The sequence below is a fragment of the Sebastes umbrosus genome, chromosome 14 (assembly GCF_015220745.1).
Source record: "Sebastes umbrosus isolate fSebUmb1 chromosome 14, fSebUmb1.pri, whole genome shotgun sequence".
Taxonomy (NCBI): Eukaryota; Metazoa; Chordata; class Actinopteri; order Perciformes; family Sebastidae; genus Sebastes; species Sebastes umbrosus.
Window position 1 is genome coordinate 25,170,751 of NC_051282.1, and position 23,002 is coordinate 25,193,752.

General features: G+C 44.7%; 1 protein-coding gene across 5 annotated transcripts in view; it reads right to left on the reverse strand.

The window, feature by feature from the left end:
- sdk2a (sidekick cell adhesion molecule 2a) overlaps positions 1-21,174 on the reverse strand; it is a 111,746-nt gene extending 90,572 nt beyond the window's left edge. For 3 of the 5 annotated variants that reach the window (XM_037792872.1, XM_037792873.1, XM_037792871.1), the window contains exon 1: positions 20,345-21,174. In XM_037792872.1, the coding sequence (XP_037648800.1) occupies positions 20,345-20,519 (175 nt within the window). In that variant the 5' untranslated portion in view covers positions 20,520-21,174. The remainder of the gene's footprint in view (positions 1-20,344) is intronic. The other 2 variants (XM_037792875.1, XM_037792874.1) reach the window with 1 other exon arrangement.
- Between the last annotated feature and the right edge of the window lie 1,828 nt (positions 21,175-23,002).

The window sequence follows — 23,002 nt, forward strand, 5'->3', positions numbered from 1 at the left end:
CCCCCTATTAGCAGGAGTGAACCAGTGAAACCCAACCTCGGCAGACCCCTGACTCACTACAGGGGCAAATACCGACTGCTTATTACAGTAAGCTCGAGCTGCTTCAGGTTCGTCTCGAGTGCTGTTGTTGCCATAATGATGTAAACAATTCATACCGGTAGAATTCTGCGAGACAGAATTATTTTGCAAGTCATTGTTCTGTCATTGTTTTGAGTGTGGGTGTTGCTCTCCATCTGGAATATAGGGAAGTCATTAACTGAGCAGCCAGCCAGTTTCCAATCACTGTAAAATAGTAATGGTGAAATTGCTGGAAATTACATAAAACCGGTGTCTATAAAATCCGTGCAGCAGCACTTCCTCTCCAGATGTTGGTTAAGGACAGAGCTCATACGGTTGCCAGATATTGAACTAACTTCTACATGTATAATAGAGGTGGGGGAAAAAAATCAATACAGCGTAGTATGGAGATAGTTTGCGACATCAAGTATCGCTCTTTTATCATATGAGCTATTAACCTCTTAACAATCCCACTCATATATAGCATATGGCAAAATGTTCATGTTTAAAATTGCAATAGGATTGTATCGTGGTGCCTCTGATGATTGTCCATGATTAATGGTGATTAATTGCATATTTTTTATCTGTTCAAAATGTCTGTCTTAAATTTGTCAAGTATTTAATACTCTTATCAACATGGGAGTGGGCAAATATGTTGCTTTATGCAAATGTATGTATATATTTATTATTGGAAATCAATTAACAACACAAAACAGTGACAAATACTGTGCATAAACCCTCACAGGCACTGCATTTAGCATAGCAAATATGCTCAAATCATAACATGGCAAACGGCAGCCCAGAAGTTGTCAGTGTGTCAGTGTGCTGACTTGACTATGACTTGCTCCAAAACTGCATGTGATTATCATAAAGTGGGCATGTCTGTAAAGGGGAGACTCGTGGGTACCCATAGAACCCATTTTCATTCACATATCTTGAGGTCAGAGGTCAAGGGACCCCTTTGAAAATGGCCATGACAATTTTTCCTCGCCAAAATTTGGTGCAAATTTGGAGCGTTATTTAGCCTCCTTTGCGACAAGCTAGTCTGACATGGTTGGTACCTCAGACTGGACTGAACCCGCTATAACCTCCGAAAGATTGATTGTGTTAATGCGTTAAAAAAATGAATGGCGTTAAAATTAGTTTGCATTATTAACGCATTAACTATGACAGCCCTAGTACATAGGAATAACAATAAAAGGCAACAAAAGACGAAATGGGAACGAAAATCTCACATGTTAAGGTGTTTTTAAGGTGAATTTTTCCTTTAAATCAGAGAAATGTAATCATTGCGGTGAGCTGCACTTTACCGCAGCCTGGAGTGAAGTTAACGGCAGAGAAAAAAAGAAAAAAATGACTACTTGATAACTACTCAGGCAGCCCCTTACACCGTAGCGTGGCGTCAGTGGTTATCACAATATATGAATGATGTAGAGACAATCATGATGATGGAGTGGCTGAGCCCGGCGTGTGGGGAATATGTGATGTATTCTCTATGTGTCCGGGCCGAGCTGTTCAAACACCATCTTTATGGTCGGATGTGTCCCGGGAGACACGGCGCTGCAGAGGTTAGACACAGAGACACAGATTGAAGCCTGGCCACCTCTCCGCTACAGGGGCCTGGCCACCAACCTCACAGAATTTTTAATGGCACACTAAAATGCTGCGTAAAGACTAAATTGCTGCCCTCAATGGGCAACAGATGATGGAATTAAAGAGATTTAGAGCTGTGGGGGGAAATGGGCTGCGCATGTTTGATGTGGGCCTGGGAACGAGGGAAGAGAGGAAAGAGGGCAGCAGAGCAAACCGAGGCAGCATCTGGCCCTTGTAGGGACAACACAGCTCTCCGGGAAAGTCTCTACGGAGCGAGAAAGGGGCTGACTGATAGCTCTTTCCTAACACCCACTATGTGCACAGATTGGCGCTCGGCTACTAGTAACACCTGCTGCACCCATATGGCACTACAATATCACCCATCACCTAAACAAAACTAGAACATGCGAGGCGTAAAAAAAAAAAGTTATAACTGCAAAATTGCGAGGCCGCCACACAAAAACATTCCAACCCAACCCCAACTCCGGGTAACCATGGCAACCCCCTCACCTGTCGTCTCCTCGACAAGAACAGGCAGCCAGCCAGGTCTGAGTGACACATTTTCTCTAACTCGCAAACACACATGCGCCGCACAGCCCCACCCCCCCCACCCTCCGTCTCATATTCCCACACCACACATAGGATTTATCATCTCCTCACACCCTCCCCTCTATTCTACTCTCATTCACCAGTCACAGATGCACATTTTAGCTTCACTACTGGCCACAGGAAGCTGGCGAAATGCCGTCCGCCGCCCACCAAAATGGCAACAGTTATCCTGACCTGGCATATTGTGAGCCCAAGTGAAAACGTGGCCCAGTATAAAGGGCCGGTGGGCTGCGGCAGCCTCTCTATTCACTAGAGACAAAACCTGGATCTGTGGCATGATCTCGCCTGGCTGGACTTATGAATAGAGCCAGCAATCCAGCACCGACACAGCCTGTTAGCCGTTATACTATGCGGCTTTGCCTCGCTGTATACAACATAGATGGAGAGGGAGGTAGTACTGGAGAGGGGGTAGACATAAAGACTAAAAAACTGGCACTGATGATGACAGCTCTGCGCTGCGTGTACGCGCTCATGATAGAGCCATGCGCCGCACAAAGAGACGGGGGATTCCAGACACACTACGGCTGCAATATACAGGGCGACAAGCAGTCATTGAAAACTCCGGCAAAGAATTACTAACCGCAGCCTCGTCTCTCTCTCTCTCCTCTCCCGCTACTCTCCCACACACAAACTTCTGCTTTTATCTCCTCCCAAGTGTGGAGGGGAGTTAAAAATAATTCAGAGAAGAAAGGGGGGGCTAGCAGACTGACACATTCAAACAAGCTCTGGTGTGAGGGATGCAGCTGAAGCACAGAGGCTGTTGATAAGTTCGGATGGGACAGGCTTTATCCCGGGTGATGAGAAGGGGGGAGGGAGGGGTGGGCCTCGCCACCTTGGCTCTCATTTTCCCGCCGCTTTCATCTCGCCGCAGACCCAGTGACTCACCCAGCGAGCAAAACACAACCAAAACCAATAGCCGGCGGATAGCATCTCTTACGCTAACAAGCTTTTCACTTGGGGATACCAGCAGCTCCCTGGTTTTCTCATACAGCTAATTAGGGATGGACTGAGAAGCAGACCTGCAGCTATCTATCCGCCCTGTTTTTCCTTTTCCTCTCACTCTTTCTTTTTTGCTGCTTTTCTCTGTCACTCTTTCTCACACCTATGTCTCGATTCAATCCACACTCTTCTATCTACCTCTCCATCTTCCAATCCACCACTACTGCGGCCATCACCGCCACTGTGTCCAGCCCAAGGCCACTACTGCCTCTTAATCCCATTAGACCAAACACAATCAATTATCCAGCCAGCCATAAGGATCTGAGAGCATTAAAAGGTTAGCTCAGGAGATTTAGAGCCATTGATGTCTATGACAGGAATGCACCCCCTCCCTTGAAGCACTCTCTTGCTTACCGGAGCGTTAGAGTCTGTGTACGTGTGTCAGCGCGTGTTCATCAACATGACACTCCCCCCCCCGCCCGTACACCAACTCGAGCCAACGTGCGTTGCTTGCGGATCTTTAATCATGTCCCTGCAAGTCCCGGCAAATTACTGCCTTGTGATGGTAATCGATAAAGCGATAAACGCAGCCAGGGACTGCAGCTGCTGGAGCGAAGAAATACCGCTGTGTGGCCACTGGTTGAGTTCTCATAATCATAATCATAATTTGATCCCCCCCCCCACAACCACCACCTCTCTCTTGCCAAGAGTAAAATGTAGAAAGACTTTATTCTCCCAAGCAGGATAGGCACAACGTGGGGGAGAGTGCTGGCACTGAGAGGTGGAGGAGTGGTGGAGACACAGGTGCAGGTCAATCAATGCTATCAGGCAGATAGACTGATATAATCATAATGTAATCTGGACACTCACCCCCTCCCACAAACCTCCCTCCCCTCCCTCCCCCACTCCCAAGCCTGCCGGTCCATAAACTCCCTGCCGCTCCATTCATCGCTTGATCTAATTCCTTCCCTCCCCTCCCCTTTATCTTCCCCCTACGCTCCTCTCCTCCACCCTCCAGTCCTCACTAACTTGTTCCTTCTCAGGCGAGAAAATTAAATATGATCATTCCCCTTCAAAGGCACCACTATTAGCCACATAATGAATATTCAGTTAATGTAGCAGAGAGGAGAGATTGTGTGAGTCACAGAAATAAGTGACAGCGAGAAATGAAAGGTGAAACTCAGATTTTCCAGCGGGCCTTATGTCCAAAAATCAAATCAATGTGCGCTAATATATCATTTCCCATATAGGCGATATAACACAAACCATTACTTATTACAAATATCTTATTACCGCGAACGGGCTGTGACATTTAACGATGTGAATGTAGATTTACCTCATCAGAGTCCAATACATCATTTATGGCTCATTAATATTGCCAGTGATGAATCATTGATTATAGGGCTATTATGAAATACTTCCTCAAATCTCGTGTCCCTGATGCGACCTCCGCTGGAAAAATCATTTGGCTAAGGCTTGAAAGGCGCCGGAGCACTTGTGGCGCTAACTTTAACTCCACTCCTAAGGACTCGTCAGTCTGCGTTCCAGATGCAGCTGCCAAGCACCTTCTCCGCCGGGATTCAAATGTGTTTCCTCATGCAGACACGATAGCCACTTTCCAATTTCAACTTCATCTTAAACCGCCAATTTCTGCCGCCGCAGCGGTGATTGAAATATGAAACCCTGCATATATACAGGCCATTACAGCGAATACAAGGCCCCAGCTGCTGTCAGTCTGCCCGGGGAAGTGAGGGGAGAAGAAACAACAAGGATCAGCGACAGTCGGAACACATTTCTATTTATTTATTATTCAATAACGTCGAATTGGCCCCTGACCCCCCGCGGCAACTCGGGCCAAACTGCCCTCGGAAGAAAAATGGCAGCCGTGCTGAATCAGGAGGAAATCAAACAGAATCCCCGGGGCTCACTGGTATGAGAGCTCAGAATCTGACAGAATTTGATGAGTCTCCCCTTTGAGTAAATCCTTTTTGCTGTTTTTGATTCATGCGAACATAAGTCAAAAAAGCACAGACGTTCACTTTCTAGGGCACCGCCGTGAACAGACACGCCAACATAGAAATAACAAGTAAATAAATGAGTCATCCCATTAAGCAGAATCTTTATGAGCATCCTAGAAAGTGATGCGCATTTTTTCTGAGCTTTTGCATCTGCTCTCTCTCTCTCTCTCTCTCTCTCTCTCTGTTTCTCCAACCCCACAAACCGACACGTTTTTCAGGGGCAACATGTAGTGCTTTTATCTGTCTTTTATGCCTCTCCAATTTTCCACAGAACGGTTTGATGGGTAGGTACTTCTAACCTAATTTCAGCTGGAGAGAAAAGATTATAAAGTAACAGTTGTTCAAGTGCAAAATAAATGAATTGAGTAGCATAGCACATAGCGCAAACAGACAGCAGAAAGTAGTGGGGAAAGAGAGTGGTGGTGGTGGTGGGTGGGGGGGCCAAACGCTGCTAACACACTGTTGTCTGCAGCTTTCAAGGTTGTTTCAGCTGTTAATTAGTTTAGTTTGATGGCTTGCATCCATGGGTGCAGTCTAACCCAGTTAAGTCAGATGCTCAATGAGTTTTCTCTGGGCCTTAAATACTGCGCCGCTGCTCTACGGGAACCTGGCTCAAGGTTAGCGCCATGGTGTCAGTCATGCCCGATGTCCGGCGCTCACAGTCTGCCATCCTCCTCAAGTGGCTGCCAGAGAACACTCACCAAGGTTACGTCTGTCGGCGCCAATGAGCATCCCACTTATCTCAATCAAAGTCCTTCACAAATCTTTGAGGGATTTGGTCCTGCCTGTGCTTCAAACTCGAGGAAAAATAAGGACATTAACTTTCGGGGGAAAGAAAATGGAAGGGAAACAGTCTCGCTGGCTGTTGCACCTAAACTCAACAGCTTGACAAATAACATCTTGGATTATTAAGCCGCAACCAATCAAATAAACATCCTCAATTAATCAATTAAAATCGTCGCCTACCGAGGGAAACAGATGAACACATTTGCATATTCTTGTTTGTCATAATTCTCGTCTCTATTAAAGAAAGAACACACTGATACTAAATTTCTCTGATGGCTGTGGAGGGGGATGATTTTGGGTATTTTTTTTTTTAGGTCAGGGCTTTTGATGTTGATTGATAGAAAAATGAAACATGTCTTTAGAGAAACAAGCCTGTGTGCGATGGACTCAGTGGGAAACCTCCATGTCTGAAGTGGAGCCAATGTGAGAGTGCCTTAAGCTTGCATTCTTTCTAATTGCCAGCAGGGGGCGACTCCTCTGGTTGCAAAAAGAAGTCTGATTGTATAGAAGTCTATGAGAAAATGAGCCTACTTCTCACTTGATTTATTACCTCAGTAAACATTGTAAACATGAGTTTATGGTCTCAATCACTAGTTTAAAGTCTTCTTTTATACAGGATGATTTACATTTAGTAAATTGTGGTCCCATTTAGAGTCAAATAGACCATAAAGCAGGGGATGCTTTAGGGCGTGGCTACCTTGTAATTTACAGGTCGCTACCACGGCGTTGTCCGGTCTGGGAGTTGTCGGTGTTTTCGTCTTACAATCATAGACTGTGTATAAGAAGGGGACGTAGTCACCGTGACGTCACCCATTGTTTTGTGGACTACCGTTTTGAAGCCTCGAGTTCTGCATTTTAGCCGTCGCCATGTTGGGTTTTTGCAACCAGAGGTGACACAAGAGGGTGGATCTAAGTACAACTAAACGCTGAATAAGAAATTTTTCGGCGACCAAAAAGGTTATAATTAACTTTCATGAACTGAAAACACACTGTGAAAGGGTTGTTGTAAGACGAAAACACGGACAACTCCCAGACTGGACAACGCCATGGTAGTGACCTGTCACTCACAAGGTAGCCACGCCCTAAAGCATCCCCTGCTTTATGGTCTATTTGACTCTAAATGGGACCATAATTTACTAAATGAACATCATACTGTATTGAAGAAGACTTGAAACTAGCGATTGAGACCATAAACTCATGTTTACAATGTTTACTGAGGTAATAAATCAAGTGAGAAGTAGGCTCATTTTCTAATAGACTTCTATACAATCAGACTTCTTTTTGCAACCAGAGTTGCCGCCCCCTGCTGGCTGTTAGAAAAAAATTAACTTTAAGGCACTTCAGCAGTGGCTTCACTTTTCAGACCCCAGAGTTGTCCACTGCTTTCAACTTTAACACTTAAAAAAACAAGATGGCGACAGCCAAAATGCCGAACTCAAAGCTTCAAAACGTCCACAAACCAATGGGTGACGTCACTGTGACTATATCCATTTCTTTTATGCAGTCTATGCATGAACTGCACAATGTGATTGATTATTCACTGATCTTTTTTTTTGTCAAGAAGGAGAAAAGTTTGCATTTCTGCTAAAACAACAACTGCAGAACTAAAAGCGTACCTCCTCGTATATTAGATACAATTTGAACAAATGCCTTTCAGTTAACATTGGTTGGTTATTGATGTCCATGTAAGGTAATGACATTGTTTAAATGCCACGCTACAATCGCAGAGAGATAAATTGACATATCTCCATTTCCTCCCAAGTGAGTCTGAACGTAATGAATTGTGCATTAATGACAATACATTACCGCGCTTTGTTTCCACAGGAAGCAGTCTATAAATTGGTTGACAGGCGATGTAAATGTGTTGTTTGTGCGGCATGAATCACCAGCTAACAATATGACACCTGTGGATTTACAAAAGTAAGAGAAATCCTCTTTGGAAGCCACCCACCCACCGCTCGATATTTCAAGCATAATATTAAATGATGTATTCGCTGTGACATCATGCACAAATGAAGCAATTAGTTATGTTGGATACTGGGGTAACTATTATTTCAGGGAAGGGAGACGCAGGCTGTGAAACATCAGATCATTTGCGTCCAGCGAGGTAAATAGTATCACGAGATGACAAGATTGTCACTCTTAAATGCTGGAGCCTTTTTGAATGTCATCATGCTGGGGCATTCGTTTATGTGAGTGTGACTGTGTGTGTGTGTGTTGTTTGTCTGATCCCTCCATCTCCAGGGCCAGCGGTTCCCTCTCTCATCAACCATGCTCAGCCAATGTGACTGTCACTCCCAATCTGCAGAGAGGGGAGCCCGTGCCTATTTTTATAAATGTATTCATATTCATTAGCCCTGAGTGTCATTCATAGCAGCGAGTTCTTTAATGCGGCGCGTAACCATCAGAGGCTGGAGGAGCCTGCCTCCTCTCATCTCGCAAATTAATAACACAGGCAATCACTGCAAAGGTGCCTACTGTCAAACAACAATGGCTCCTGATTTCCATCAAATGCGCCGCGCACCTCCTCGTTTTCCACATGACACACAAAAAAAAACACTCATCAGTGGTCTCCCCTAGGGGAATCTCAAAAAAAAGAAAAAATGCCATTGTGCCAGCCTTTGAAATATGAAATCATTAATTTAAGTGAGAATTAATTACAAGGCTTTTTTTTTTCTCCCTTGACCCACCGCCGTATTCTGCCTCATAACATCTTGGTGGCAGCCGGTTAATTGTGCAGAATAACTGGTGTGAACGGCGGCGGCTAATGAGAGCAATTAGGCATCACACTCGCACGAGATTTCACTCAAAGGCAGCACACTTTGCCTTGATTGGCTCGTATGTGTCACATAAAGCGCATGATGAACTTATTCCACACAGTCAACCAGAGCAAGTGTCAAGACTCTCTGACTGATATCCAGGAAAAATCCACTCCTCTACTAAGACTGCTTATTTTGACGTATAAATAAAGAAGGGCTGCAAAAGTTAACACGATAATAATGCGTTAATGCAAATTCCTTTTAACGCCACCAATTTCTTTAATGCGTTAACGCAACTTGCGATTTTTAGGTTGCAGCGGGCTTAGCTTTAGAGCTAAAGTGAAGATACTTGATTCATTCATATGAAACTTCAGGAATCCATTGGTAGCAACTCATACTAGAGTGTCACGAAGGAGGCTAAATAGCGCTACGAAGTAACGCAACATTTTGGTGAGGAAAAACTGTCATGACCATTTTAAAAGGGGTCCCTTGACCTCTGACCTCAAGATATGTGAATGAAAATGGGTTCTTTGGGTACCCATGAGTCTCCCCTTTACAGACATGCCCACTTTATGATAATCACATGCAGTTTGGGGTCAAGTCAGCACACTGACAGCTGTTGTTGCCTGTTGGGCTTGAGTTTGCCATGCTATGATTTAAGCATTTTTTATGCTAAATGCAGTACCTGTGGGGGTTTCTGGACAATATTTGTCATTGTTTGGTGTTCTTAATTGATTTCCAGTAATAAATAGGCCCTAAATATGTTTGCAAGAGTATTAAATACTTGACAAATCTCCCTTTAAGGTTCATTTTGAACAGTTAAAACATGTGCGATTGACAGCCCTAAAATATAGTTTTTATAGAATCTTTAAGACCCCTCATGTGTGACTGGTCCTCTCTCTATACTGTACATCCACTTTCTCATGCACCATTTTAGGCACCGCGCCTTCTGAAGTAATGGAAGTGGGCTGCCTCTTCTCACAGCCTTCCTTGCCATGTTTTTTTCATGGCCATTGTTTCTGCTCCACCCCACTTTAAATCAAGAGCACAATGCGTCCCCTCCCCAGCCCCGCTTCCCCACCGTACTTCACTCTGGACAACATTAATAAAACAAGCTTTCAATGATGCAGAGTGCAACGCCACATTGGGCTCCGAGCGGCGGCGTGATTAAAGCTTTTAAAACACCGCCACCCTTTGAGTTTGCATATGTCAGCTCTGCAGTCTGTGTTCGCAACGAGGCTGGTGGTGGTACACGCCGTCTCTGCCGTTTACCCTGTCTCTTTTTCTCCTCTTTGCTATTCCTCACTAATGCAATGGGGGCAAGAAAAGTGCTTGGTCCACTTTAACATATAAAGCAACAACAGGAGCTTCGACAATAAAATCGGAGTGGAGGTCCACAGAGGAAGATAAAAGTGGAAAGGAAGCTGCTGCGCTACAGTGATTGCGTCTATTGTCCAGGCCTAACAGCTGTACTTCTTCCTATCTTTGCATTACGTACAAACCTGATTTACCCACTTATTCCTCTGTGTTCCTTCACCGTTACGTTTTTTTGTTCTTCTTATAGACTCACAATATTCACTGTGAAGCATGCGGATCAGCATAACATGGGCTCGAAGAACACATTTTTGGATTTCTTCTCATGACGGCGACCCCTTGAGTGATTACAGAAAATGGAAATAAAGCTTTTTAATTGAATTTCGTGAAATTAAACATCGGCCGGAGCAACTTCATTAAACTGATATAATCCCTCTGACTCTCCCTTTCCTTTCTGCCGTCCCCACAGGCGGAGAACAGAACATGTCCAGCGTTGCTACAATAAGATATGTGCTCAAACAGCTCCCTTCACAGAACAAGGAAATTACTCTTTTTCAAAGCCCCCCCACTTGCAAATGAAAATAGCTTGACCAGCAATTTGCGAAAGCTTTGAGGACAGTGACACGGAAATTTAGCCCCGAGGCCTCGGCAACAGCAACACAAGTCAGACAGCAGCTGCTGCCATCATATAGAATCTGTCTTTGTTTTTGTACTTATGCTCTTTCTTATAAATCAGGCATCACAAATCAGTTTTGAGCCGTCATATGTGTACGTCACATGTGATGTAGATCTTATTTGGCTTTACTCTCTCGGGTGAAGCTCTGTGTCAGCCTTAGAGTGTGTTCACATGTCTGCCGCATCTCCCAGTGTGGAGGCAGTGGGGTGGGGGGGAACATTGTCAGAAGTCTGTACAGTACATGCCCCCAACAGGGGACGCTCGGGCACGTTCCTTTAGGTACGTCTCTCTGGCTCTGAGACAAGAGGAGACAGTGACCGAGGCATTTGGGACATGGCAGTCCCCTGCAGAATTAAGCAGGCTGCGTCTCGAGCCCCGGTGACAGGAAACCTCACTCAGATCACAGATGGCAGCACTGATCGCGTCTGACATGTGCGTCCTCTTCCCTCAGATGCAATGTCTTTGTTTTGTCTGGATTACTCGTGTGTAGGCATTTGTGTTTTTTGTCTTTCCATATGTGTGTGTATGTGTGTGCTAGAGCGGGGGTGTATTTCTGCACTTCTCTTTGAAAAATTGAAACTGTGACCTTTTTCTACATATTGCCTGTCTGTGAGAGTATGTAAGAGTGAGTAAAAAAAAAGGCTGAATCCAAATTAAACAATTACTGTAGACTCAGGGGAGGATAACCAGAGATGTGTTGTGTCTAACAGGCCGAGCACACATCAGTGAAATGCAGGGGTGAATGTATAAAAAGGCTGGCAGTGGGGAGAAGTGGAAGGGTTACTGTTTGGGCTCAAACTGGGCACACTAATCCCTTTGATCCCCCCATTTTACTGTCAGCTGTTTCCTAGCTACCGTCGGATCTGCACAGAATTTGGGATTTGTGCTACTGTACACCACAGCAATCTCTACCCCACTGATGCAGCGCTCTCCTTTCTTTCCTCCATCAATACCCAACCCGACCCCCCCCCACCACCACCTATTGCCTCCTCACAACGTCCACAGCAATATTCATTTCTCTCTCTGTTCCCCCTTTTTTCTCCATCCATTCCCTGCAGTTGGCAGCGACTGCGACATGGCATGGAGACAGGTTAAATTGGAAAGTATTTTTTGCACAGAGGGCCATCGGAGCATGACGCTTCACAGCGAAAAAGCTGATTCTGATTTTGTCTATTCACACGAGACACCGTGGCTGTGCCCCACTTTCATTAGTTGCGCCGGAAAAAAACACGGCATTCAAATGCTGGTTTGGTCTTTTGAGAAGGCTCCATTTAGCGATAATGAAACAATCCTCACGCGTGTGCGCAGATGTTGGAGTATGTGTTGGCGTATTAGCGTGCATGCACTCTTTTGCCATGCGCATGTTTGTGCATCTGCTAACATGCATTAAAGCAATGAAGGCACTTTTATTGGATCCCTCTTTCAAGCTGCCTTTGAAATTAAAATAAATATGCAGCTGTATCTGCACAGGATCTTTTGCGTCCTTGTCGGTATTGCTTGCTTTCAGAGGTGCACAGACTTCACGTTTAACCTCAGAGGAGCCCTCCCAAACTGATCCTAAATCATTCCAGGCAGAAACACATGACGGACTCGATTTGCGTATTGGCAGATTCATGCCTCATTGTCAAACACTGGCTCTCCTGCATCAATTAATCCTGCAAGCATGTAGAGGAAGAGTGAATACAACAAGTTTCTCAATTTGCTGATTTCAATAGGAGCCGCTGTGCCGTATTGATTTACGTATGTACTGCACACCTACATAATTTGTATCATTCAAGCAGTCACGCTCTCAGACCGTCCTTTTTTTTTCTGGAGCCATTTCGTACATTTCGATTAAATCTTACCAGTCAATTTTTTCCTTAGCACATAAATGAAAACGGTCGGTAGAGAAGAAAATTGTAGTCGAGAATGTCATCACTCATTGTGTTCTCAAGAAATGTAGTTGTATAACCTGTTACGAGGTAAAAAAAAAAAAAAACATTTACCACAGAAATCATCAGTTTGTTTTTCAGGCCTGTAAATATATCTCTACAAGAAAGCAGGCTTCCATATAGAGTTGGACAAAGGCTTTGTCTGGGCTTTGACTGTCTGGGCTTTGACTTGAATCCCACCATATGGTTCCAGTCTTGCACCTGAAGCACTTTCATGGCTTTCACTGCTGAGAGGCCAAGGAAAGGGGATCCAGATGTGACATGAGCCATAGAGCAAGAAGCCCCCGGTACCTCTGTCAGCTCCCATCTCCATCACACTTCTCAACTGACACTATTGATGTTAGAGGCAAGGACAGGGATCAAAGATATGTGTACATTAAAGTGCTGCCATGCTGCAATGACAACCAGCTCTGCTCTATGCCACTCATACCAGGCGGGGAATTCCTTATCAGCTAACACAAAAGCACCGCCGGATGAGATTGTAGGTAGGAATTTTTAAAGATTTATCTTACTGGATGCCTTTGCATGTTCAGGGCTTTAACATCCACACTGAAATCCGCTGGTATCTCTCTGTTGCGAGCCGTTTGTTTGCAGCGAGGGTGGAGTAAAAACGTGTCAGGAGTGGGAAGGGGTCTGGTGTTGAGCTCTGCCTATCTCTGGAAAGAGGAAGGAGGCAGGTGTTGGATAACAAAAGTGATATCAAACATGATATGGAATCCCATGTGGCCAAGACCAGGACAATGGGGGATGAGAGTCAGCTCTGGTCCTAATCAATACTGAGCACACGGCATTGAGATGCAGCTTGAGGCATTTCGCCAGGCCCCCTAGTGGGACTGGTAGGACTGCTGCCAAGCACAGCCTGAGCAGCAAACGCAGCCCCACAGATGGAGGGCATGGAGGCTCCCTGATTCCAGACGAGACCCTGCCCGTGGACAAGAAGCACGCCATGAACTGAAATAGTTTCTCCGCTCGCCCAGCCTCTGCCAACCCGCTGACCCCTGACCCCACCTTTGTGCACATAAAAGTTGGCAGTGTCAGCAGGATGATGCAGCTTTGAACTTGCCTTAAACTTGCATTCTTTCTAATAGCCAGCAGGGGGCGACTCCTCTGGTTGCTAAAAGAAGTCTGATTGTATAGAAGTCTATGAGAAAATGAGCCTACTTCTCACTTGATTTATTACCTCAGTAAACATTGTAAACATGAGTTCATGGTCTCAATCACTAGTTTCAAGTCTTCTTCAATACAGCATGATGTTCATTTAGTAAATTATGGTCCCATTTAGAGTCAAATAGATCGTAAAGCAGGGGATGCTTTAGGGCGTGGCTACCTCGTGATTGACAGGTCACTACCACGGCGTTCTCCGATCTGGAAGTTGTCCGTGTTTTCATCTTATAACTTTAACCCTTTCACAGTGTGTTTTCAGTTCATGGAAGTTAATTTTAACCTTAGCGTTCAGCTGTACTTAGCTCCACCCTCTCGTGTCACTTCTGGTTCCAAAAAACCAAGATGACGACTCGAGGCTTCAAAACGGCAGTTCACAAACCAATGGGTGACGTCACGGTGAGTACGTCCACTTCTTATATAAAGTCTAAGAGTCAAACAATCAGGTCGCAAAGAAGAAACTAAATATTCTTTCCCTATCTTCTCCAGTTCCATATGTTGTGGGGCGTGTTGTTCATCTGACTCGCTTGTATTTCCTTTTCCATGCTTCTGTATTGAGTGAAACAGCAATATCCATCCACGTCATCACAGTTACTGCAGGGAAACCTGCTGCTGGTGGTCGGGCAACATAACCAAGGTTTGGTTTGAGGTCAGCAGTAGAACGGAGCAGAATATCAAGATGTGAATTCATTCATGTGAATGTACAAAGAAGAATGGATCGCTACCACCAGTTGTTTTCACTCGGCGAGGGAGACAAAACATCTCCCCCCCACCACAGTTTCTCCTCCATTCCTCTATTTCTTTGCCTCTTTTGCCATTTTATTCACAACACAAGAATACACTCACCAGTCCCCAGGAGGGGCAAGCTGAATGAGAGCAGAGATTCAGTGTGCACATTATGCTGTAAAAAGCATTGTTTCTCACCACAGTTTTCCTTGAGTTGCCTTTGTGTTGTTTAAATGTTTACATGGAACAGCTTGGGGGCTTCAAGACAGATGCACGGTCCAAGAAAAGTGCCTCAGTAGAATCCCTCTTTTCCCTGGATGAAAGTAATGACACCATTTTGAGGGCTTTTCAAATCGCTCCTCAGAATGACGCTTTGATGAAGCGGCATGCACAACATCTCTGCTCCCTTGTCAAAATGATATTAGACAAATTAAACGAACAGTGCCGCTTTGAATCCCCCTCCCCATCCAAGGTCATTTCCTTTCAATTCCTGTCCCAGCTCAGGGCCTGTTCTGAGACATTTCTTTTTGTTCTTGATGGTTGAAGAGTTGCCTCCTGGTCCTGTGTCAGATTGATTAGACTTTTAGCCAGGAGAATTAATACATGGAGAATTTGTCTCCCCCCCCCCCCCTTGCAGCGCTTCTCCCCTCAGTCTCATCAGTAAACAAGGAGACATGGAAACAAAACCACTCTCAGCTATGTGATTAAAATTGGCCCCAAAAGAAGTACTTGCCTCCTCAGTCAAAGCTGCTGAAAATCTAATTTGAGAAGCCTATACCTTTCCAAAACTGTATTTGTCACCCAGTAGGGTAAAGAAAGGCTGTCTGTGGGTAAAGAAAATCATTCTGCATAACATGATTGTGTGGGGTGAAGCTCACAGGTTGCATCATACCTTTTATTCTCATCATTAAATCTAGGGTTGGTAATTTTTTAGAGATTTTAAAGATTATCCAATCGAAAACCGAGCCCAGTATTGCCGTCTCTTTTCCAATAAAAGCTGAAGGGGATGTGACGGTGAGGAAATTTTCCCAACGGTTAATAAACTTGTAGCGCTGCCTAGTTTGACCGTTTGATCAGAGTTTGCAAGTGATTGCCAGCTGCCTCTGTTGATTGAGCAGCCAATAGGATTGCTCTCTCTCTGAAATCACCTGTGATTGGCCAAAGTCTCCCGTCACGGGCTAGATCTTTTAAAGCCTGAAAACAGAGCCATGAGGAGGTGCAGAAGTCTAGTTATCTCTCAGAACACTTGAATTACAATATGCTGAAAGGTTATTATGGAATTTCTGCCCAATAATGCCAAAAATATTCTGCCTACTGCCACTTTAAAAGACCCAGATTTGGTTGACTGCATGCCTTCTTTAGCCAATAAAATTCTCAACACAAACCCACATCATAGCGATAAGTTCTTAACGGTAGCACAGCATAACTAAACTCCTGTATAAAGTAATCATTTCAGCCAGCTACTCTCATATGGCAGTATGACAGACTCATGGTGGAAGATACGACTCTTTGCCCCATGCACATAGCCATTACCATAACCCTTTTGGGCAAATGGCAATTACTGGGCAAGGGGTGAATGCCAAAACCCTGCGGTACAAGTTAATTTGATTACATTTCCATTATGAACTATAAACACAGTTTTGCTGCTCGACTGAGCCAATTAAAGGCCTCCTGAAGCTAAAAGACGTTGACAGCGCAGCGGCCCTATTGTTCTTCAACAATACAGTAGATCGTGATCATTTGTCACCCTTAAATGGGTTTGAGGCACTTGTATTTTCTTTCTTTTCTGAAACATTTGCATTATTATTATTATTATTATTATTATTATTTTTAAAAAAAGGCTTTTTTATTCATTTTTTTCAAATGCTGCTGCCAGTGAGCACAGATTTTTTTTTCTCCTTTTTCTAATTCAGCTGTGATATGTTCCATCTTGGTGAATAAAGCATCCTGTGACAACATGAATAAACATGTGTAGACAGCATTTGGCAGCCGAAGAAAAAGCAGCCAACCGGCCAGACATGGGAGGCAAGGCAGGCGCTGAAGACACACAAGGAGCCCGATTTGGAAGCCAGGCTGCCACCACGTTTCACCTGAGGCTGTACAAAGCCACTAGCTGGTCTTTCTGGGCACGAGCCACGGCGCGAAAGAAAACAAGCGTTTAGTCCAAATTTCAGCAGACATCTGTTAGCTCCCTGGAGAAGTAAACATGTTTAATTAACTACATTTCACCAAACATGTCATAAATATGCACTGTGTGTAATTATGGTATAGCGGCTGAGAAGTCACAGCGCTCCCACGTCACTGTGCCCCATATGGGACTTGCGATGTGATCAATTAAAGGGCGGGTCCATCTGTGTTCTGTTGCGTTTTTTTTCAAATGGAAACGCCCATTCAGCTGTTGCAAAAAGCAGTGACGTAGGTTTCCAAAGTACACTAATCAATAAGGTTATGATTAATGTGAACGCTAGCACTAGCTCACGTAACGTTAGCTGTGCTAAGTTCGGAAATAAGTGAAAGGTTTGGTTTGGATTTTTTGAAGTGGGATTATGTATACTGCCGCATTCTGCGAGGTAAAATGACTGTTTTGTGAACTGAGTCTCCAAACTGAGAGCATGCCGACCACCATCTAAGTGACTGTATGTAACATTAATACACTGACTATAAGGATGTGTATATACTGTACATGTAGCAGCGTCATCATACAGAAACGTACGTCAGGTCACGTGGGAATTGTTTTTTAGAAGGGCTTGGGAAAATAGTATTTTGATGCTAAAACATCCAAACTTTGATTTGATGTATAAGGACACCACTGGGAAGCTACAGAATGATATAAAACCTCAAAAAACTCAAAAATATTGGACCTGCCCTTTAAGTTGAAGAGAAACGCAATGATTTCATCACACATGGCTCAGGATTATCATGTCTGAAATCAGATGCCTGAGGCCAGTGTGCATCAATGTCAGTATGTAGGTCTACTTTTGTGGGGCCGCATGCAAAACAGATTAAGCTTCCTGTTATTTGTGATGGAGTGGTGTTCGTGTGGGCGCAGATGATCATCAGTCTTTGTTGGAACGAGGAGATGCCTTTGATTCTATTAAAACTGTATTCTATTCCTCTTGACGGAGTCGTGTAATCTTATACACATTGATTTTTCTATCTTTCAGTGGATGTGTTTGCATGCACACGTGTATGTGTGTGTGTGTGTGTGTGTGTGTATTGGTGTGTCACTGATGTAGATGAATTATGATCTGGTGCCCGCATTAGAGCGGGGAGTTTTAATCACACAAGGATTCAGAGTGTTTTAAACAAATGCTTTTTTTTGTAAGCATGGCGGATTATCATAAGATTTAAAGATTTGGAAAATGCCTGACAGCTGTCAAGCTGCATAATAACGTACGTCCAGAAAATTATAGCAGCTGCCGGTTGGCAGGATGTCAACGCGGCTATCTAGATTAAAGCTCAATAGACAGGAGCATACAGTGAGCTCCAACACACGGCACAAGACACACGGGTAGATTTCAGCAGTAGAGGCTTTTGAGGAGGGGTGAGGAGATACCGCTAAGAGGCGAAGAGAGATAAAACCTCACGTCTATTTACTTGCTATTTCGATGAGGGTGTCTAAATGAGTCTTAAAATGGCATGCTGAGAGCAGCCTGTGGCAAGAGAGCGGTCCCCCCGTGGACTCTATCAGGTATCCTCTTGTGCTCTGGAGCAGCCAGCAGTATTAAACGCAGCAGGAGCCTCAGTAGGAACCTGTTGAAAAACAAGAACACGCCACCTCCGGTTCCCCGGGGCCTGTATGTCGTCTAATTTATGACATCCTCAGAGGTCCTCCCTTCTCAGCATCTCTAACTTTATGCACAGGCACAGCCGCACTGCCAGTCACTCGCAAACACGGACGCCCCACGAGGATGAGACCGGCTCCCTGCTTCAGAGGAACAAGAGCTCTCTGGCGTGTGAGAGGACCCCCCTGCAAAGACTGCAACTGCGTCTTCAGTGAAACAACCTAAAGCAGCGATGGTGCGCCATAGAGGAGGTCCTTCTCAATTGAAAGAGGAGGCAGACAGAGAGGAGTGAATCTCTCACCAATGCTAATGCGCAGCCGGGGAACATTCAAGGGGGCCTGAATACCAACTGCAAGATGAGAAAGAGGTCTGTTTTGGGAGGAAAGGTAAAACCCTGTGAAGTAGCCTTGAAGCGCTCAACAGATCCTCACAGACTCCAGGCATGTTAGCTGGAGAAAAAGGATGGTAATAACAGCTAGAGGAACTGTGCCCTGCATAATAAGAGACGCCTGAGACTCCTTTCAGATAAGGCTGGGAGCACTTTAGAGCAATGCGACCTGTTCAAAGACAAACAAGCAAAGGGATTATGCTGCTTTTAGCACTTTGGTGCACTGAGCATTGTGATTATAAGTTGGGGAGTGCAAAGAGAAGCCACTTCTCATATGAGTCAACTTCTATTTTTTTTCTCCTCCTTCGGGACCTATTGAAGTAAACGCCTCAAGGATCTGTATGTCAAACATGACTCTTTCTTTTGCGGTTCCGCGTGACCCTCTGTAATAAAAACCACGACCCTGTGGTTGGAACCTGAAGCGTAAGGTTAAACGCCATTTAATGTGAGTGTACGTCAAGACGGCCGATGAAATTCATAGCCCAGTGAGCCCACACTTTGTCCTTCATCAACTTACCTTCAGTTCTTGTGGCAGTTGTGCTTTTCCAATTCTGAAATATGGAGGCAGGGAGGATTTTTTTCTCAATCTCTCTCTACCATCTACTGTCTCATTACCTTCTCGCTGGTCAAGAAGCACATGTCACCCGCTGACAGATGGCGAGTGACAAGTCATACCGATTTCACAGTAATTGTATGATTAGTGTAGATCGTGTTCGTGCCTTTAAGCCACATATCTCCGACTGACTGTGCTGGATGTGAAAGAAAGAAGCCTATCTGGTTGGGATTTATTCATTCTGTTCTATTACATTCACACGGAGTGAGAGAGCAAAAATTAGACATCAGACAGCCTCCAAATAATGGCCTTGCTTCATTGTTCCGTAGTCATATTCATACAAGTTAATGCTCAGCTGTTAAAGGTGGCCTATAGGCGGGCAGGCAGGAGGGGCTGTGAGCAGTCAAACTAGTTGCTTTGAGGCTTCTCATACTGGTCATTTCTAAACAGATTTCACTGGAGATTTTTTTTAAATGTTGCAAAACTAATAATATGCAAATATGACATCTAGAAGATTTAAAGTCACACACACAGAACATTTTTTGAGACTGTATTGTAATGCATTTTAAATAGCTCACAATGACAAAAAATCATACATGCAGGCTCATTCAAACCAAGCACAACATTACGCACTAAACATTAGTGTCCAGATGCATTTTAAATAGCTCACAATGACAAAATCATACATGCAGGCTCATTCAAACCAAACCACAACATTAAACATTAAGTGTCCAGTTTTGCAGAGGCAAGCTGAGCTCCTTGAGCTTTTTGGAGCTGGCCTTGTGGTTCCAATGGGGGGGGGATGTGGTGAAGGTGACAGTTTACACACACATTTAATCCCATTTCAGTGTGTGTCAGACACTGTGCAATAACTAGTCTAAGTTTGGGCAATGTGACCAGATTTGTAAAAAGCAAACATTTTTTGGAGCAGTTTTTTAATGTTGTGCCATAACCTAATTTTCTAACACAGACTTTTCTTGTGCGCTTCTTCCAGCAACAACAACAACAACAACAACAGTACAGCAGCACTATGAGGAGGTACATCTTACCTTGAGCTCGAGCGCTGAGGAAACAAGTCGCCGACAGCAGAATCCAACAGGAGACCCACACCTGTCCGACCTGTCCAGTAACCATGGTCCTCGTCGAGTACCCGGTGCGCCTTCCTCCTCCTCCTCCTCCTCTTCCTCCTCCTCCTCTTCCTCTCCGTCTCCACGCTGGGGACATGTTGCTCGGTTGTCCACCACACACACACACACACACTCACTCACGCACTCTCCAGGAGAAAAGAGTCCTGGCTTGCCCGCTGTAAGCTGAATGCTGTCTGCTGCGGGTCCGTCCTGTGCGTCAGACTGCTGCTCCTCACTGGTGATGAGGGTGAGTGACTGGAGGTTGGTGGTGGTGGTGGTGCTGGTGAAGGAGGTGGGGGGGGGGATTGTGGAGAGAGAGGAGAGCTCGCTCCGGCATGCAGACGGGCACGCGGTAGTGTGAGGATGAGGAGCCTGTGGACAAAGTCCCGCGTGAGCGAGGCGGAGTCAGTCCAATTGAATTTGCTCGGCTGTCAAGTGTGCGAGACGGAATATTGACATCATCTTCTTATACTGCTCTGAATAAAACCCCCTGGATGGATCACAGAGAGAAATAATTATAATATATAAAAAAAAAATAAGGAATCAAAAAAAGGAGAAGTTCATGTGATGTCCAAATTCTTTTTCGAGCTTTTGGCTCCTCTAAAATAAATAAACATGTGTGTGTTTGCTCTCTAAATACCGTCCTATTGCAGCTGTCCTTGAGCAAGGCACTTCAGCAAAAACCAGCTGCTCCATTTCATCACCCAGCAGGAGGCTGCACTGGAGCTCCCAGGTGTGTGTGTGTGTGTGTGTGTGTGTGTGTGTTTGAAAGTGCAAACAGACTTCCCACAGAGGTTTAAAAAAGCTTTCCTTGTGCGTAAAAACGACCTCCACTGTGCCATTCTATGTGGCTACTGTCTATACATATATATATATACATATTTTTTTTATGAATTGACCATCCCATTGTAAACCAGATCAGTGCGCACAACCTGAGCCAAACAATGGCAGCACAAAGTGCTCTGTACGCTACTGCCACCACGCGGCAGGAAGTGGTAGGAAAACATCCATTTGGACAAGCTGTGATTGATTGTTGACACATTCAAAGCTAAATGCCTTTTCAAAAGCTACTTGATGACAAGTAAATCTTCCCAAATGGCTGTTCTGGGATGTTTCTACTGCAGAGGATAAAGCATTAACTGGGTCACAGACTTCCGTCCTGTTTGGATCTATTTGTTCCGCACTGGCCTCGGTTCACCCTGGCTCTGTTGGTGTGGTTAAAAGCGGAAACCATTAGACAGATAAATAGCACATATATAGGAAATAACCTGTTATGTGAATGCTTTCCTATCACCACACACAGAGGATAAAAATGAGAGTTTGAGGCACACAGTGAGAACAGAGGTTACATATGGGGCTGTGATATCAGCTTTGTTGTCTTTGGCTGAAAAATTCAAGGTATGAGCTGTCCGCCTTAAAAAGACATCCCCCTACGTGGGCCATTAGATTTGGTGAGTTCTATCGACTAATAGGGAACCTCCAGGCTACTGTATCTATAGGTAAAGCCGCTGCTTTTCAAAGAACAAAGTGTAAACAGAGGTGGTTCTCTCTGCATGGTGCTTTATATAGTCCCCACAGTGAATCCGTCCTTTGCTCCACAAATAACCAACTCCCCTTTGTCCCCACGTCTCACAAAGTCTCATCGCTACCAGGAGCTCATTTGGTGTCATCCATTCCTCCCTCCCTTTTATTTCCTCCCCCACTCCCCACCCCACCCCACCACCACCACCCCCTGATAATGATGTGCTGATTATGAGGCTCTTAGGCCGGCAGATTGCTCTCCAGTCTCATTCGCATGCAGTGGAAAATTGCTGCTGTCTTGGAGCCCCCCCGCCCCGCTGTGCGTATCAGGCAGGTTGACATTAGCAAGCTGCTGGGAACAGAGCTCAGGCACCGGGGCAGGTGCTCTGTCTCCGTCTCTATATAACCGTTCTGCAGCAGAGGAAACAGAGGCTGGCTGATGATACAAACCACGCAGGCTGCTGTCAAACAATATGGTATTGTGTAGCTGACAGCTACGCATACACTTGAATAGCTACTTTTACTTGCCGAGTAAAGAATATAAAAAAAAACAACTCATTTACTCGTCTTCTAACGTAACATATTAGTTGACGTGAAGTCAGGCGTCTTTCATACCCAGAGATGTGTTATAATGTGTTTAATCAAAGTGCTTCTTCTTCATATAAGTGTTGAGAGAGAGAAAAATGATATCAAGTAATGGCATTTTTCAAAAGGTATTGCAGCAGTCCTTGATGGACTAAATGATTAGACATTCACAGACCGCATTGCTTTGGCGACATTGACGAACAAACAAAAAAGGATGTTTCAAATAGAAATGTTTCATATTGAAACCTTGGAAAACCTTGAACAAATGTTCTACACCAGACAAGTCTTCCTCTTAAAGGGTCACTTTTTCTCATTGTATGAAAAGCACAAAAGGAGTCAACATGTTTCAAGAGATTTTCTCCAGTTGAGTGTATTTTTCTTGACGGCCTCGAAGGCTGAATCTGAGATCAGATGACTTGTTAAGACAGACGCACTTTGCAATGTGATACTTACTTAAATGGCACTAATAGAACT